Below are 17,044 nucleotides of genomic sequence, written 5' to 3'. Positions count from 1 at the left end.
GGGAGAAAGTAGAAATCTCTTATCCATGTTCAACTTTCTGACTGTCCCAGTTTGTCTTTTATAGTTCACTTTAAAAGGCAAAAATGAAAAAAAAAAAAGGCAAAAATTCATCATGGATTGGTTAGGAAGCTTTCACTTCAAGGTACAGAAACCCCAAATACATGATGTAATAATAGGGGCTCATTACCCCAAATAATGAGAAACTTAGAGGCAGTTGTCTCATTGATACAATCAAAGAACAAACCTATTTCTGTGGTCCTCAGCCTGTTGACTTGTCCCTTCATGTCACCGGATGGCAGCCAGGCATTGCTTCACACAACCTTGTCCAAAGGCAGGAAGGCCTTGCTCAGAATGAATGCATACAAGGAATCCTTAAAGGCTAAGTCAATCTATTAAAATAACAGCATCTTCTTAATTTTACTGTTGCCAACTCCCCCACTTGTTCTTTGCTGGTGAATATAAAAGATTCATGTTGTTTTAGGCATGTGGTCTTCCTCTTGAAGGCTGGCACTTGTGTTGCAAAGGACTAACTATCTAAAGGTACAGACTACACCTTGTGATTTAAAAATGAAGAATTAAGTGTTGTATGAAAGGAGAGAAGGTTAGCACTCCCCTTGACAAGGATGGAAGAGGCCCTCGGGCCTGACAACATGCATACGGTTAAGGCATTGCCACCTACTTCGTGGCATCTAATCAGCATTTTTTACTAAGTTTAATGTGGACAAATTTGAAGACATGGTGGCTGAAAAGCGGCTCATCCCAGATGGCTGTGGGGTCAAATATATCCCTAATCGTGGCCCCTTGGACAAATGGCAGGCTCTGCACTCATGAGAACCTCAGCACTGCCCTTTCCCATTCATGCCCACCAATAAATCCTGCTTCCTGTCTATAAATAAATAAATAAATAAATAAATAAATAAATAAATAAAATGAAGAATTAAGAGCAAATAGGTGGCTGGGTTGTCTAGAATGTTCTAATTTATGAGCTGAGGGGATTTCACAGAGGGGCAGGTGAAAAATGCAGAAAGTTTACATAAGCTTTCTTTAAGGCAAAGTCAAACTGATGGGGAAGGGAGAAAGAATCTGGGTAACACTCGAGTAAGGGGGAATCAGTAAAGGGAGCTGGGTTTATGCGTATGCTATTTATGTGTTCTCTCCTCCTTCCTTTAGGTGGTATTGGCAAGAGAAAAAGATACCGATGTATGTGAAGTTTATGGAAGATAACTACCGTCCTGATTTCAAATATGAGGATTTTGGACCACTATTTACAGCACGGTTTTTTAATGCGAGCTACTGGGCAGATGTTTTTCAGGCTTCTGGTGCCAAATACACTGTCTTAACTTCCAAACATCATGAAGGTAAAGAAGTGTAACATTTACAAACGCTGGTGATAGTTATGAAATGTAGAGTAAGTAGTTCTTTTGGAAGAAGAAACTAAAACACATCAAATCAGTTTTAGGAGCAGTAGTCAAGTGGCTACTGACATTTGCCTGTAATTTAAGGGACCATATATTTCATCCAATTGAGAGGCATTGGGTTCATAGAAAGATCATACCCCCCCCCCCCACACACACATAAAAACAACACAAAGAAAGGAAAATGATCGTATTTTGTTATGTGCATATTTAAAAGTATTTCCAAGATTTCTTTTGAAGCTATTTGAAGTGAGATGTGCGTCGCAGCACAAAGTTTTTGATTAAACTTGCCTTCTTCCCTTTCACGGCACCTCTGTAATGCATTCTGGGAAGGCTCCACCACCATGGGGATTGTACTGCTGTAGTCTTGTGTCATTACCAACACCTTGCTGCACTTTTGGCCAACTCTTAGATAGCCAAATGGTGGGCAATTTGTTGGTGACGAAAGTGACACAGGTCACCTGGAGGGAAAAGGATTATGGAACTGTAATGGTGCCCATAAATAACAGAGATGGTGGCAGAACATCTGAAAGGAAACATGGTGTATGCGTCAAGGTTCTTCAGAGAAACAGAACCAATTGCAAGTCTGATATATAAAAAGAGATTTGTTAGAAGAAACTGGCTCCTCCAGTTACGGAGGCTGAGAAGTCTGGACCCAGGAGAGCCGGTGGTATAGTTGTAGTCTGAGTCCAAAGGCAGGAGAAGGTGTGAGCTCAGACAGGCTGAGAGGGAATTCTTACCTAGCCTCTTATTCTGTTTAGGTCTTTAAGGGATTGGCTAAGGCCCATCCACACTGGGGGGAGCAATCTGCTCTACTCAGTCTATCTATTTACATTTTTTATTAATATTTTATTTTATTTTGAGAGAGAGAGAGAGAATGCAAGCAGGGCAGGGGCAGAGAGAGAGGGAGACACAGAATCCAAAGCAGGCTCCAGGCTCTGAGCTGTCAGCACAGAGCTGGACGCAGGACTTGAACCCATGAACCATGAGATCATGACCTGAGCTGAAGTTGGACACTCAAATGACTGAGCCATGCAGGCGCCCCTATTTTTTTTTTTTAATTAATTTTTTAAATCAGTCTACCTATTTAGATGTTAATCTCGGGGTACCTGTGTGGCTCAGTCTGCTAAGTGTACAACTCTTGATTTTGTCTCAGGTCATGACCCTGTAGTCCAGTCAAGTTGAGACATAAAATTATCCATCACAGTGGTCTTACATTAATAGGATAGTTTCCACCCATTACCATTCCAGTATCCAAAAGATCAAGGAAGCGTCAACAAATTGTTACTGTCTCAACCACATGTTAATTCATTTGATGATTGCTTTTGCTATGACCATTTTTGCCTCGGCATGAGAAATTATGCCTCAGTATTTTCTACAGGGGTGGGGAGGGAAATAAGAGGGAAGAACCAAAGCCAAAAATCTGTAGTTATCTTAGAATACTTTTCCCTTTGGCCACATTCAAGTGGCTTAATGATTTTCTCCTATAGATGTTTCTCCTATGGAGGTGGGTATTTAGAAAGTGTATTTGCTTGTGAACATGTTGTTGATTTCCTGATGTCTAGGAACCCTCTAAGCCGTATGGCACAAAGAATTACATAGTGTGCATTTTGTTTTAAAACACTTTGTTTTAAAAATAAAACAAAAATAGCAGCTTTTTTAGATCTTTCAAAGCATTTATATAAACATAATTTATAATACTTCTCTTTTTTCCTTTATGTACAGTCACAAAGCTATAGTTATACATCTAGAAACTCCTCTGCTGTGCCTCTATGGTGCAATCTGTAGCAATCAGTTCTCCAGCTTATAGTAGGGTCCCATAATGCCGACAAAAAAAAAAAAGTATATTGTCATGGATTCACAGATGAACCAGGCTACTGCATAATCGAGTTTTGAAAAACACTGTGTGCCACCCTGAAAACCCCTGAGTTGAATGTAGTCAGATATAAACCATGCCAGGCAATGACACTTGAAAAACACCATAATATCCCATCTGAATACATGGTGGGCTGCCCATCCAGTAATTAAACTGGCAACAAAACACTCCGAAATTGGCTCACGATTTACTGTAGCAGGAAGCACGTTACTTTGCAGTTTGGTCCATCTGATCATTCTGGATTGAAACTGGGAAATTGAGTAAGAGCCAGAGTTTTGCATTGCAACCTGAGTGGACTTTGCAAACTTCCAACCTTGGTCAGCTATGGCTTTGGCCATCAAGTAATCTTCAGCAATGTATTGAGGAAAAGCTATAAGCCCTTCTGCTTGATCTAACGCATCCTTTCTCATTGAACAAGACATTCCTGTCGCACATTTGAAGCCAGTCACATTGGCAGAGACATAGCACCTTGTATGGGAAGTTCCAAAATATACCTGTTCTAATGTGGCAGCAAAGCCCTGTCTGTCTGCTACACAGGGCAAAACAAAATACTTTTAATCATACTGTGAGGACAGATACTGAAGCCGACATTTGTAAACTTTCTAGGACTCCCATTTTCAGATGTTTTCATTGCTTTTTGGAAAAAGTCCCACTGAGGTTGCTTAGGCAGGAAGATCTTTATGTGAGCTTAGGTGGTGATGATGATCCATGTGGTTTCAGTGCTGTCTGGTGTTAGAGCCTGTCGATTTGAAACATTTTGAATAGGACTTTAAATATTGCTGCTTTGAAGCTTACCACAAACACCTTTGACAAGAGTGAACAGTTTTGGAAGCTTTTTTAAAATTAATTAATTTATTTTGAGACAGAGAGAGAGAGCAAGCATGAGTTGGGGAGAGGTAGAGAGAGTGAGAGAGTGAGAGAGAGAGAGGGAGAGAGGGAATCCAGATGTGAATCCCGATGTGGGGCTCAATCTTACGAATTGTGAGATCATGACCCGAGCTGAAATCAAGAGATGGACTCTTACCCGACTGAGCCACCCCAAGAAGCTTATATTCTATGAGGAAAAATATAGGCGCTAGATGAGATTATGCAGACCTTAAGGGGTACCCAGAATGTTACTTAAAAAAACCTTGGTTCCACCTGGTTTAGATTCTCATTTGTTTCTCATATAAAAGCAGAATATGTGCCATGAAAAAAAGTTCCACAAAGCAGTTGTTGTAGAAGTTTTTGTATGTCACATGCACTATTTTGGTATTTGTATAGGTGGAAATGTCCTAAAGCAGATTCACATTCTTACAAAGACTCTTACTATAATTGTGCAGGCTTTACCTTGTGGGGCTCAAAGCATTCATGGAACTGGAATGCGGTGGATGTGGGGCCCAAGAGGGACCTTGTCAAGGAGCTTGAGGCAGCTATTAGGAACAGGACTGACCTTCGCTTTGGACTGTACTATTCCCTCTTTGAATGGTTTCATCCACTCTTCCTTGAGGATAAGTCCAGGTCATTCCATCAGCAACAATTTCCAGTTTCCAAGACGCTGCCAGAACTCTACGAGCTAGTGAACAAGTATCAGCCGGAGGTCCTGTGGTCGGATGGTGATGGAGATGCCCCTGATGACTACTGGAACAGCACGGTCTTCTTAGCCTGGCTGTATAACCAAAGGTGTATGTGCTATTAGATCGCCATGGTGACCCAAAACGTCCCTCATACATGCGTTCCCTTGCTTTGTGAAATATTCCCTTTTGGGCTTATCTATGGTGTGAGGCAGGGGGAAATCATTGTAAATAATGCTTATTAGATATATCAGGTCTTTTTAATGTTTATTTTTGAGAGAAAGAGAGAGGCAGAGAGAGGGGGACAGAGGATCTGAAGTGGGCTCTGTGCTGACAGCAGAGAGCCCAATGTGGGGCTCAAACTCACAAACCATGAGATCGTGACCTGAGCTGAAGTCAGATACTTAACTGACTGAGCTATCCAGGTGCCCCTAGATATATCAATTTTTACTCCAAGTAATCAGTCAGTAATCAAGACTTACAAATCAGGAGCCAAATACAACTCAAATCTGATTTTGAAATCACTAAAAACCACTAAAAATTTGAAAGCACTGAAAACAAAAGATAAAATCACAGAATCAAGAACTTTGAAGATGTTAATTTGTGGGTCCCCCCTTTCCCCTTCTGAGACAACAATTCATCACTGTTTGTGATTATGTGCTTGTCAATTCCTCTAATTGCTTCTTGTCATCTTCTTTGATATCTTTGCTGCTCAGTCACTGTCACCCTTGTCTGCCTCCTCTTTTCCCCGTATCAGCACCACCTGTTGCTTTCTAGCATGTTCCAGACTGCCCCATTAGAACAGGGGCTTCTGGCTGAGCTCCTCTGTTAGGCTTGAACCTTGTGACCAAATTTATATTTGTAACTAGAAAATACTCGGTGTTGTGGTATGAAATCAGGGAGTGTTGTACTTGTGTTCCCTGGACACACAAGGGGTGTGCATACAGATACTCTGGAGAGCTCTTGATACTTAAGGCAGCAGTCTGCCCAGGTATGTCCAAGGGGAAAGACTGGGAACCATCCACTTCAATTTCTCAATCATGATAATATCATTGTGGGGATTATTTCATGCCACAGTGATGGCAAGTTAACTTCCCAGAGATTTTCAACATCAGGCACAATTGTAATAGAAAGGCTATATTCAGTTATAGGTGAGAAGAATGTTTAAAAAAAAAAATTAATGTTTATTTTTGAGAGAGAGAGAGTGTGAGCTGGGGAGGAACAGAGAGAGGCAGATAGTATCTGAAGCAGACTCCAGGCTCTGAGCTGTCAGCACAGAGCCCAACGCAGGGCTCGTTCCCATGAGCCGTGAGATGGTGACTTGAGCCAAAGTCAGATGCTCAACCAACTGAGCCACCCAGAAGTCCCCCCGCTTTTTTTTTTTTTTTGAGTGTAAACTCAATTCTGGCTATCATTCATAATACATGGGAGAAGGAGCTTCAAATAACAGTGTGATACTCTTTTAAGTGCTGTATGTGCTGGGTACTGGGCTAGAACTAGGTGTTTTACATAAATTCTCTCTTAAAAAAAATTTTTTTTAACATTTATTCATTTTTGAGAGAGAGCGTGAGTGGGGGAGGGGTAGAGAGAGAGGGAGACACAGGATCTGAAGCAGGCTCCAGACTGAGCTGATGTGGGCCTCAAACCCACAAACTGCCAGACCATGATCTGAGCCAAAGTTGGACACTTAACTGACTGAGCCACCCCAGCACCCCTACATAAATTATTTCTTTTTAAAAAAAATTTTTTTTTTCAACGTTTATGTATTTTTGGGACAGAGAGAGACAGAGCATGAACGGGGGAGGGGCAGAGAGAGAGGGAGACACAGAATCGGAAACAGGCTCCAGGCTCCGAGCCATCAGCCCAGAGCCTGACGTGGGGCTCGAACTCACGGACTGCGAGATCGTGACCTGGTTGAAGTCGGACGCTTAACCGACTGCCCCACCCAGGCGCCCCATTTATTTCTGATCTAATAACAGATGAGGAGATTATTCAGAGGAGTTAGGTCACTGACTCTGGGGCAGGGAGCTTAGAAAGTGACCGAGCCAGGATTGCAACCAACCCAGGTCTGACTTCAAAACTATGGGCTTTGCATTATGCTAGTATGCTATGATGATTTTTCAGGAGCGGATTTCAGTTAGACTTCTTTTCAGGGACATTTCCTTTTATGTAACATGTTTTATTTTTTATTAAATAAAATTATATTTCAGCCCCGTTCGGGACACAGTCGTCACCAATGACCGTTGGGGACTCGGTACCATCTGTAAGCATGGTGGCTATTATACCTGCAGTGATCGTTACCACCCAGGACATCTTCTGCCTCATAAATGGGAAAATTGCATGACAATAGACAAGTTTTCCTGGGGTTACAGGAGAGACGCCAGACTCAGTGACTATCTTACAATCGAAGAACTAGTGAAGGTACAGTAAAATGTTAGGTGACTATTAAGGTAATATTCTCAATTGTGTGGATGTGTGAGAATTACTTTGTATAATTTGTAGAGCCCAGGGGCCTGTAAACACAGGACCTTATTCTATTTGCTGTGTTTGTTCTTCTGGACAGTGGTTACATATGAGTGTGTAAGCACACAAATACAACATATTATTAACACATTGGCAATGGAATTGTTTCATCTCCCTAAGAACTTTATTCTTAATTTTTTAGGAACTTGTAGAGACAGTTTCATGTGGAGGAAATCTTTTGATGAATATTGGGCCCACATACGATGGCACAATTCCTGTAATTTTTGAGGAGCGACTGAGGCAAATGGGGACCTGGCTAAAAGTCAATGGAGAAGCTATTTATGAAACCTACCCTTGGAGGTCCCAGAGTGACGTCACCCCAGACGTGTGGTAAGTTATTCTTGTTAGCAAGTATTATTTGATGGAGGAAAGCATTTAAAATTTCTGAGATACAAAGAGAAAAGTAGGATAAAAAGGAAATTGGATGCATGCCTGTTATACAAAGCACTTTCCAAGCTATTTACTCTAGAAGAAATCAGCATGTGTTTGAACACTTATTGTTTATCCAGTCAAGCTTAAATCCTATCTAGAAACTTCCTAAGAGTGGGCAAATTTTAGTGAAAAATAGTCAGCTCTTATAAAAATCATAAGCCATTCAGAAAAATGAAAGATGCTGAATGGTTAATCCGAAAGGAAGACTTTGATTTAGTCATTTAATTCTTATTTCTGCAGATGTTCCATCGTATGAAATTAGCAAGGAAGAGGTGCCAAAAAAAATTTTTTTTAAATCAGCCCAAATAACAGCATTATTTTAATTGATAAAAAACTGATAATTTGTTCATATTATTCTAATAAATCTAAACCTGAAGTTTTTTTTTAAGTTTTTTAAAAAAATGTTTACTTATTTTTGAGGGAGAGAGAGCACGAGCAGGGGAGGGGCAAAGAGAGAGGGAGACAGAGGATCCGAAGCAGGCACTGTGTTGATAGCCCACTACCCGATGTGGGCCTCCAACTCACAAAGTGTGAGATCATGACCTGGGCCGAAGTCAGATGACTAACCGACCGAGCCACCCAGGTGCCCCTAAACCTGAAGTTTCTTTATAATTAATTATTTTAGAGGCACCTGGGCGGCTCAGTCAGTTCAGCGTCTGACTCTTGGTTTTGGCACAGGTCATGATCTCGCAGTTTCATGAGTTCGAGCCCGCATCAGGCTCTGCGCTGTCCACGGGGAGCCTGCTTGGGATTTTTCTCTCTGTCCCTCCCGCACTCATGCTGCCTCTGTCTCTCTCAAATAAACAAACTGAAAAAAAAAATTTAATTATTTTAACTTATTATTTTAACTTATTATTTTAACTTATAACTTAAATAACTTAATTATTTTAACTTATTATTTCAACTTCTTTTTCTCTTAACTAGAATCTTCCTTAAAAGCTTTGCTTATGTCTGCACTTTGGAAGGTACCACATGCCAATGAGTATCTGAATCACATTCTGCAAATATGATGGTTCCTGATGTTGGGTCTTAACGCATATAAATAAGAGTAGTCTAGGGAAGCTCTAAAAATTCACCCGTTGTTGTCACCAGGTGAATACAACCTGATCAAGTATAAACCAAAAATTAGACTAAATCTTCTTTGACTTTACTTATGACTTAAAACTAATTGTCAACTCATCGAAGAAAATAAAGTAAAGCAATCTAGACAGAAGCAACTCATTGTAGAATTTTAGAATGTGTGGGAGAAGCCATAGTTGGAACCCAGTACCAGTCCTTCATTTTACAGAGACTAGTTTAAATCTGGTTTTGGGATTTGCATCTGGGCATGTATTTGACAGGGGGGTCTGGTCATGGATTTCGCAATCATCAACTATTATTCCATGAAATTTTATCTCAATAAATAAAAATAACAGCCAAAATATTTAATAAGGTCCGTGAAGCCCCCTTGTCTGGCTCCTGCTGACCGCACCAACCCCAAACCCCATGTGGCCCTGCTCCCCCCCCACAGCAGGAGTTCTTCAGCTTGCCAGGCACGCTGCTGTCCTTGCCCCAGTCATCTGTAGACTCCCAGGTCCTTAGAATCCTTCAGGATTTCAGCCCTAGCTCACGATCACTGTCCCCAGAACTACTCTTAACATCACTCTTAGTGATTTGAACACCTATATTCACATTTTTAAAAATTTGCCGCACCCTGACTTCTTATACTCTCTCTTCTGAGCATCTTGTGTGTTCTACCTTTGCTACCTCCTTTCTGGGTCATGCCTTAGATCCTGTATTACCAATAATTGTACTTATTCCATGATCTCAGTTTGAAGCATTATGCTGTCTCCCAAACACCTTTTTAAAACAAATTTTTTTAAAATGTTTTTATTTATTTTTGAGACAGAGCATGAGTGGGGGAGGGGCAGAGAGAGAGAGGGAGACATAGAATCCAAAGCAGGCTCCAGGCTCTGAGCTGTCAGCACAGAGCCTGACACGGGGCTCGAACCCACAGACCGCGAGATCATGACCTGAGCCGAAGTCCGACGCTAAACCGACTGAGCCACTCCCAACCACCTTTTAAATTTCAGCTCACTCCACATAGCACTTCGGCTTCTGAAAGGATCTGTAATCCACTGATGATACCAATCTGTGACCCCCTCACTTTTTTTCTGTTCCTCAGCCCTTTTCCTTATCCAGGTCAGATTCTGTGGCTTGTCACTCCATGACATACACTCTTTCTCTGTCATACTCACTTGACTTTGATTAAAAACTCAACTCTGGTTAAATTTAGCTCTGCTCATTCATTCCATGCCTGCCCATGGGTAGCTAAAATGTGACTAGAAATACACAGACACACATACACACACAATACCAGATTATTTTTCTTTTGGCTTTAAGGTCAACCCTTGTGTCCTGGGTCCCATCCCAAATTATCCACTCGAGGATATTTTTCTAGCAGTTCTCTCCTTTGCTCCTTATCTTCAACTTTCCCTCTTTATTAGAGCCTTCCTGCCAGCATTCAAACGTGTTATTTCTTTCATCTTAAAAAAGTACTCTTTTGACCCTTAGATTTCCAGCTACCTCCCCGTTTCTCTCATTTCTTTGATAGTAAAACATGTTAAAAGTTTTTTTTTTTTAAACTGGCTATCTTCAATATCTTGCTCCAGTTTTCTCTTGCACCCACTCTGGTCAGGCTTCCGCCCCCACACTTCAGAAAATCGCTGTTATCCAAGCCCTCCATAACCTGTCCTTCACCAAATCCAGAGTGACTTCGTGGTCCGTTTTCTGAGTTTATGGCAGCATGTGACTCTGTTGACGCCATCTCTGCTTGTTGGCTGCTCCTTCCTAGTGTCTTTTGCTGATTCCACCCCCCCCCCCCCTTCCCAACCATTATACCCTGAAGTGCCTGGGGCTTAGTCCTTGGGCTTCTGTTCCTCCTCTTTATCTTTATTCCCCAGGCAGTCACATCCATTTTCACAGCCTTAGATGCCATACCGATGACCTCTACAGTGCCGACCTTTTCTTGAGCTCCAGATTTACATTCGCTTTCCTGGTCAACATCTCCACTTGGAAGTATAAATACCTTAAACCTGTTATGTCTAAAACTGAGGTCCTAATTTTAAAATTTTGCTCTAAACTAGCTCCAAGCAGTCTTCACAAACTCGATTAATGACAGCTTCATCCTTTTAGGTGGTTGTGAGGCCAAAAATCTTGGGAGTCTTCAACTCTCCTTTTATATTTCACAGCCAATCCGTCAGCAAGTATCATTTTTATCTTTGAAGTATATCTAGAATCTGACCATGTCTCATTCTTTTAGTCTCTATTGTGTCTCCCCTGGATTATAAGCGTCTTTGACTGATCTGTTTACATCCATCCTTGCCCCTTTCATCTTTCTGCCACAAAACCTTTGAAATAATAAAGCCAGGTTATGTCGCTACTACGCTCAAATTCCTCCAGTGGCTTCCGGTCTCAGAGAACGAGCCAGATCTTGTAGAGGCTTATAAGGTCCTATAAAAACTGGCTCCTTGCTGTCTCTGATCTTATCTGCCATCATGCTTTCCCTCACTTTCTCTCTTGACCTTCTTGTTATCATGTCAGCAGGCCAAGCATACTCCTGCTTGCTGTTCTCTCTTCCTCTGGATACTCACATGCTCTTCCTCACATTCTTCAGGTCTCCTCAATGCCACCTCCTCAAAGGTGGACTATTAGATTTAAAATAACAACCACATCCCTCCTTTCCAACCTTGCATGCTCTGTCCTCACCTGGCTTCAGTTTTCCCCATACGACTTAACCATCACATGTTTATTCTAATTTTTTCCACTATCACATAAGCTCCATAAGGACAGGGACTGTGTTCAATGCTGCGTCTCCAGCTCTAAAACAGTGATTAGCATTTTAAGATTTCAATAAACGTTGAAAAACTAAGAATGAGTGAGTTCTGTTTTGTGTAGAGCTTACTCTTACCTTTTTTCTCATTCATCATCTAAGTCTTAGATGAAATGTCATTTTTTTTTTAGGCTTCTGCTCATGGTCTAATCTTTTTTTAATTTAAAACATTTTTTAAAAATATTTATTTTGAGAGAGAAAGATAGAGTGCGAGTGAGGGAGGGCACAGAGAGAGAGAGGGAGAGAATTCCAAGCAGGCTCTGCACTGTTAGCACGGAGCCCAATGCAAGGCTCAAACCCACAAAACCACTGTGAGATCATGGCCTGAGCCTATGAGAAGTAAATGAAATGATTTGTTTTGAGAAATACCAAATAAAAGCTGTGCTATAGAGTTACCAATAGGTTTACAACCTATTGGAAATATGTACCCCCCAATGGAGTCCCAAACTTCACTTCACTTCCTGATTCTTCTTCCCTTCGCCATTTCGTGGGCTTAGTTTTCGCAGGTTTTGTAATGGGCATGTGCCAAAGAACTGAAGTCTCTGTGTCACCTCAAGGAATGTATGTTTGTACAAAAAGACTAGTTTTTGCCTTACGTGGGCATAGCTGACTTCCGGGTAAGGCTGTAACCTCTGTAGTACTCAGCCAAATGAGGAATCGGGAGGGACTTCACGCTAGGAGATAAATTGCCTGCTGTAACTGCTCCGAGTGTGCCTGTCCATCAGACACCCGCTCTTGCAAGAATGTTGATTAAAGCCTTGCTTCACTGTGCTCAGAGTCTCTGTGCCCGTCCTTTGATTGGGTCAGTGGGCTTATTTCTTACAGAGCTGAAGTCAAGAGTTGGAGGCATTACTGACAGAGCCACACAGGCACCCCGCTGATGGTCTAATCTAAGAGGTCCCTTTTTTATAACCTTTCAATTTACTGTTCTTTCATTGTGCTTATCAAAACTCACACTTTGACATTATTTGTGTGATTATTGAATAGAGTCTTTGTCACTCTAGTCTAAGTTCCATAAGAATAAGAATTAAGTGTTTTGTTTTCTGTTGTATCCCTAACACCAGCGTCAGTACTTGGCCCAGCATTGACACATACAGACTTTTTGATGAGGGAGTATGAAGATTTGAATCAGCAGGTGGAAAGCCATTTACTCCTGCATCTTACCTTCTTTGCTCATAATTCCCTCCTATTTCCAACTCCATGGGAACAGTCTGATGAAGAGTAATATTAGAAAAGTCTCTGGGGCGCCTGGGTGGCTCAGTCGATTAAGCGTCCAACTTCAGCCAGGTCACGATCTCGCGGTCCGGGAGTTTGAGCCCCGCGTCTGGCTCTGGGCTGATGGCTCAGAGCCTGGAGCCTGTTTCCGATTCTGTGTCTCCCTCTCTCTCTGCCCCCTCCCCCATTCATGCTCTGTCTCTCTCTGTCTCAAAAATAAATAAACGTTAAAAAAAAAGAGAAGTCTTGGGGCGCCTGGGTGGCGCAGTCGGTTAAGCGTCCGACTTCAGCCAGGTCACGATCTCGCGGTCCGTGAGTTCGAGCCCCGCGTCAGGCTCTGGGCTGATGGCTCAGAGCCTGGAGCCTGTTTCCGATTCTGTGTCTCCCTCTCTCTCTGCCCCTCGCCCGTTCATGCTCTGTCTCTCTCTGTCCCAAAAATAAATAAAAACGTTGAAAAAAAAAATTAAAAAAAAAAAAAGAAGTCTCTGTTCTTTTTGGTATAGGGGAAGTGGGGGAGGGAGGTGCTATGATATTATGATTTATGATAACAAGTATATATTTGGTCATTTCTGGCACAGAACTCCTTAAACTCTTGGAATCTCCTGAGTGATGAGAACTATACAGATGTCTTTTGTTATGTTAATGAGGTGACTTTTCCACTTCACCAAGGGTGAGGCTGGTTGCCTGGAGACTTTCAGTCCCTCCCTCTAGGAGGAGACAGGCTGAAGGTTGAATCAGTCACCAATGACTAGTGATTTAATCAATCATAACCATGTAATGAAGCCTCCATATAACCCAAAAGCATGGGGTTTGGAGAGCTTCAGCGTTGTTGGGAGAGGGGTGTGCCTGGAAAGTTCATGGAAGCTCCATGCCCTTTCCCCATACCTTGCCCTATGCGTCTCTTCCCTTCGGCTGTTCCTGAGTTTTATCCTGTTATAATAGACTGGTATGCCAGTAAGTAAAATGTTTGTGTGAGTTTTGTGAGCTGCTGTAGAAAATTAATTGAACCCAGGGAAAAGGTTGTTGGAACCTCCCATCTGTAGCTGGTGGGTTAGAAGACCAGGTGATACCTTGGACTTGTGATTGGTGTCTGAAGTTGAGTGGTGCAGGCAAGCAGTCTTGTAGGACTGAATCCTTGACCTGTGGAATCTGACACCATTTCCACGTAGATAGTGTCAGAATTAAGTTGAATTGTAGGACACCCAGCTGGTGTTGGAGAATTGCTTGTTGGGGGTGAGGAACCCCCTCTCCAGCCCCCCAAAGGCACACTGGAATTGGGAACCCTCTTTGGGTGCTTTTTACTCTACCATGGAGCTATTTTTTCCTTCTATTAATGAAGACATGGGTAAATATTTACTGCATGAAAGTATCTCTGTAAAATAATCCCAAACCTAACACATGAGGAATACCACTATGCTCTTTTCCTCCTTTTAACCAGGTACACATCCAAACCTAAACAAAAGTTGGTCTACGCCATATATCTTAAATGGCCCACATCAAGACATCTGTTTCTTGGCCAACCCATCGCTACCCCGGGGGCAACAGAGGTAAGGAGATTTTATCTTTATTGTGTCTTTAAATTGCTAACTAGCATATCCTAGGGAAAAACAGAATAAAACTTTTAACTTCAAGGAGAGCCTTACGTATGTTCCATTTATACCTCGTGAGATATGGGTTTTCTCCCACCACATCCGAAAGCAGAGCATTCCTATGAAATCTTTCATAAGCTGAAATGGTGTAAGGCAAAGAAGCAATTACCATTAATTTATGTGGAAATTTGTTTGAACAGTCCTAGACCCCCACAATAACCTCTCTTAGAAGAGCTCTTCTGATCCCTTAGAACACATCTTGCTAACGGATGCACAAATTGAATGGAGACAAAGCACAGATGCTCACAGACTCAGTTCAAAGCTATGGCGGCTTGATGCTGAAATGCTGAGTATAGGAAGGAACTTGGAGTTACCACTCGCTGCTGTTGGGGTGTGCACTGCCTCTCAAACGGCTCTCTGTAAAACAAACGCTAAATGCTATTTTTACTTTTCACTTTTTTTTTGTAAAAGTGAAAGTCCTCTTTAGATTTCTTTCAGTTACAAAAATAGGTACTACTCTAGGCCTTTTATAAAAGTGAAATGGCGTAACACTGACTGTAGGGGATACCTGTAATTTTAAAATGAACTTCGTCAGTGGCAATGTTTGGCCAAACCTTTGAAAATTTTCTTTTCATTTCCCAGAAAACTAAACTTAAAATACAGCTATCTCCATGCGTATCAATGTAAAATAGATATTCTTTTTTACGGTTATTTTATGTTGTTCAAGTTCTGGAAGCATCCAAAATGATTCTGGAATTTATAAATAAATAAATGAGTAAAGCAAACTCAGGTTCTTTCCCAGACATCCCATCCCAGAATACATCAGAATAAAAGTAAGATGTTGTAGTCGTACTATTTTAAGGTCATTAAAAAAATCTGGAGGAAGTTAATCTAACAGTTGTAGGCGACAGATCTGGTATTGAGTTCATTTTGATGCATTTTATAGCTTGTTTTTAAGAAACAATTTCCTTGGATGTAGATTGTCCATATGCTTCTCCTTGTATCATCTTTCCACATTTCATTTCTAACACTGTGGTTGATCTGGCAGAAAGGAAGATGGAGTTCACGTTTGATGTTTAATTACAGCTTAGTGGTGTGGGTATGACATCATCTTTTTATTTTATCTATATTTTGTCTGGCCCCATTAATACTGTAATCTTAAAAGTTCATGGGTTTTGTTTTTGTGTTGTTCCACATGATAGGCAAAGTTTTCTCGTTCAAAATAACCATAGATATGTAGAAAACATATTTAAACCCATTTAGTATAAGAGTAAGGATATAAAACAATTACAGTAGTAATTGATCAGACTTATGTATTGTTGATCAGTTACTGGAAAACCTGGGGAGGAAGGGTAGCTTCCTAGATAAGGGACATTCTATGCAAGAACTATGCAAGTCTTACATTGGGCAGATTGGTCCAGAGTCATTTTCCCTGGTCCTCTCTTCAGTGTTTTCCTTACTCTAACACTATTCAGCCTTTACAATTCTTCTCTTCCAACTCCTGGACACTTTTACTTGACAGGAATATAGGAGTAAGACGCACGTATGCACTCATTTGGACCAAAGGTTAAAATAGTTTGTGAACCACTAAATAAAAGCAAAAGCTGAGTTTCTTGTCTACAGTGTTTTAAAGAAATACCAGCCACTCTTTCCCAATAAAGTGGGTGAGTCGAAGAGATGCATGTGAAGACATTTCTGTGTATGTTTTTAATTTCAGATTAAACTACTGGGACATGGACAGCCACTTAACTGGACGTCTTTGAAGCCAAATGGCATACTGGTAGAACTGCCACGTCTAACCTTTGATCAGATGCCCTGTAAATGGGGCTGGGCTCTAGCACTAACTAATGTGATCTAATTTGCAGCAGAGTAGTTCATGCTGCGGGTACATCGAAGACTAGAAAATATCAGGTTTCTATATTTGTAGCATATAGAGAAAGCAAATGTAAAATTGGTCAAGGAAAGTCAAATATTTAGGCAATTCAGGCCCTTTCCCCTCTTACTGCTTATGTTTGTTCCTAAATTACCCATGTAATTGTTTTACCTCTCCAGTGTACTTTGCCATTGAAGTCTCTTCACATTGAATTTATTTCCATGTGTGATTAAGAGGTGGAAATTTTTGTTTTATGGTAGCTAGGAACTGGTGGTGGTAAGGACTGAATTAAGTCTCCTGAATTGTGTCTCAAATTCCTATGTTGAAGCCCTAGCCCTCAATGTGACTGTGTTTGAAGACAGAGCCTTTGAAGAGGTAACTAAGGTTAAATAAAGTCATAAGAGTAAGAGCCTAATCTATACGACTGGCGTCTTTATAAGAAGAGAAAGAGATGCCACTGATGCAAGCACACAGAGGAAAGGCCATGTGAGGACACAGGGAGAAGGCACCATCGGCCAGCCAAGGAGAGAGGCCTTGAGACAAACCCAACCTGCAGACACACTGGGCTCTCAGCTTTCAGGATTGTAAGAAAATAAATTACTGTGCTTTAAGCCACCCAGTCTGTGGTATTTTGTTATGGTGGCCCTAGCAGACTAATACAGGTGGCAGAGATATAATAAATTTGGCCTAATACATA

At 41.4% G+C, this 17,044-nt stretch overlaps 2 protein-coding genes, 1 long non-coding RNA gene and 1 other non-coding gene across 5 annotated transcripts in view; 2 read left to right on the top strand and 2 right to left on the bottom strand.

Moving 5' to 3' along the window:
• LOC122490050 overlaps window positions 1-841 on the bottom strand; it is a 21,390-nt gene extending 20,549 nt beyond the window's left edge. Inside the window, exon 1 of the long non-coding RNA XR_006299071.1 lies at window positions 736-841. This is a non-coding gene — a long non-coding RNA (uncharacterized LOC122490050). The remainder of the gene's footprint in view (window positions 1-735) is intronic.
• The window catches only part of FUCA2 (alpha-L-fucosidase 2), a 19,875-nt gene extending 2,831 nt beyond the window's left edge, over window positions 1-17,044 (top strand). Inside the window, exons 2-7 of one of the 2 annotated variants that reach the window (XM_043592499.1) lie at window positions 1,171-1,358; window positions 4,614-4,953; window positions 7,055-7,265; window positions 7,510-7,697; window positions 14,324-14,432; window positions 16,192-17,044. In XM_043592499.1, coding sequence (XP_043448434.1) covers window positions 1,171-1,358; window positions 4,614-4,953; window positions 7,055-7,265; window positions 7,510-7,697; window positions 14,324-14,432; window positions 16,192-16,332 — 1,177 coding nt within the window. In that variant the 3' untranslated portion in view covers window positions 16,333-17,044. Of the gene's footprint in view, window positions 1-1,170; window positions 1,359-4,613; window positions 4,954-7,054; window positions 7,266-7,509; window positions 7,698-14,323; window positions 14,433-15,996; window positions 16,153-16,191 lie in introns of those variants that run through there. The other variant, XM_043592500.1, reaches the window with a different exon arrangement.
• LOC122490715 lies at window positions 580-705 on the top strand. Its single transcript, XR_006299248.1, has one exon. It is a non-coding gene; the product is annotated as a U6atac minor spliceosomal RNA (small nuclear RNA).
• Window positions 2,980-3,906, bottom strand: LOC122490230 (ceramide glucosyltransferase-like). The gene is given in 3 exon segments (XM_043592830.1): window positions 2,980-3,256; window positions 3,258-3,842; window positions 3,901-3,906. Coding segments are annotated over 3 exon segments (693 nt in total). The 3' UTR covers window positions 2,980-3,154.

The sequence above is a fragment of the Prionailurus bengalensis genome, chromosome B2 (assembly GCF_016509475.1).
Source record: "Prionailurus bengalensis isolate Pbe53 chromosome B2, Fcat_Pben_1.1_paternal_pri, whole genome shotgun sequence".
NCBI lineage: Eukaryota > Metazoa > Chordata > Mammalia > Carnivora > Felidae > Prionailurus > Prionailurus bengalensis.
Note: the sequence above shows the minus strand (reverse complement) of the source record. Positions and strands in the feature narration are given on the sequence as shown.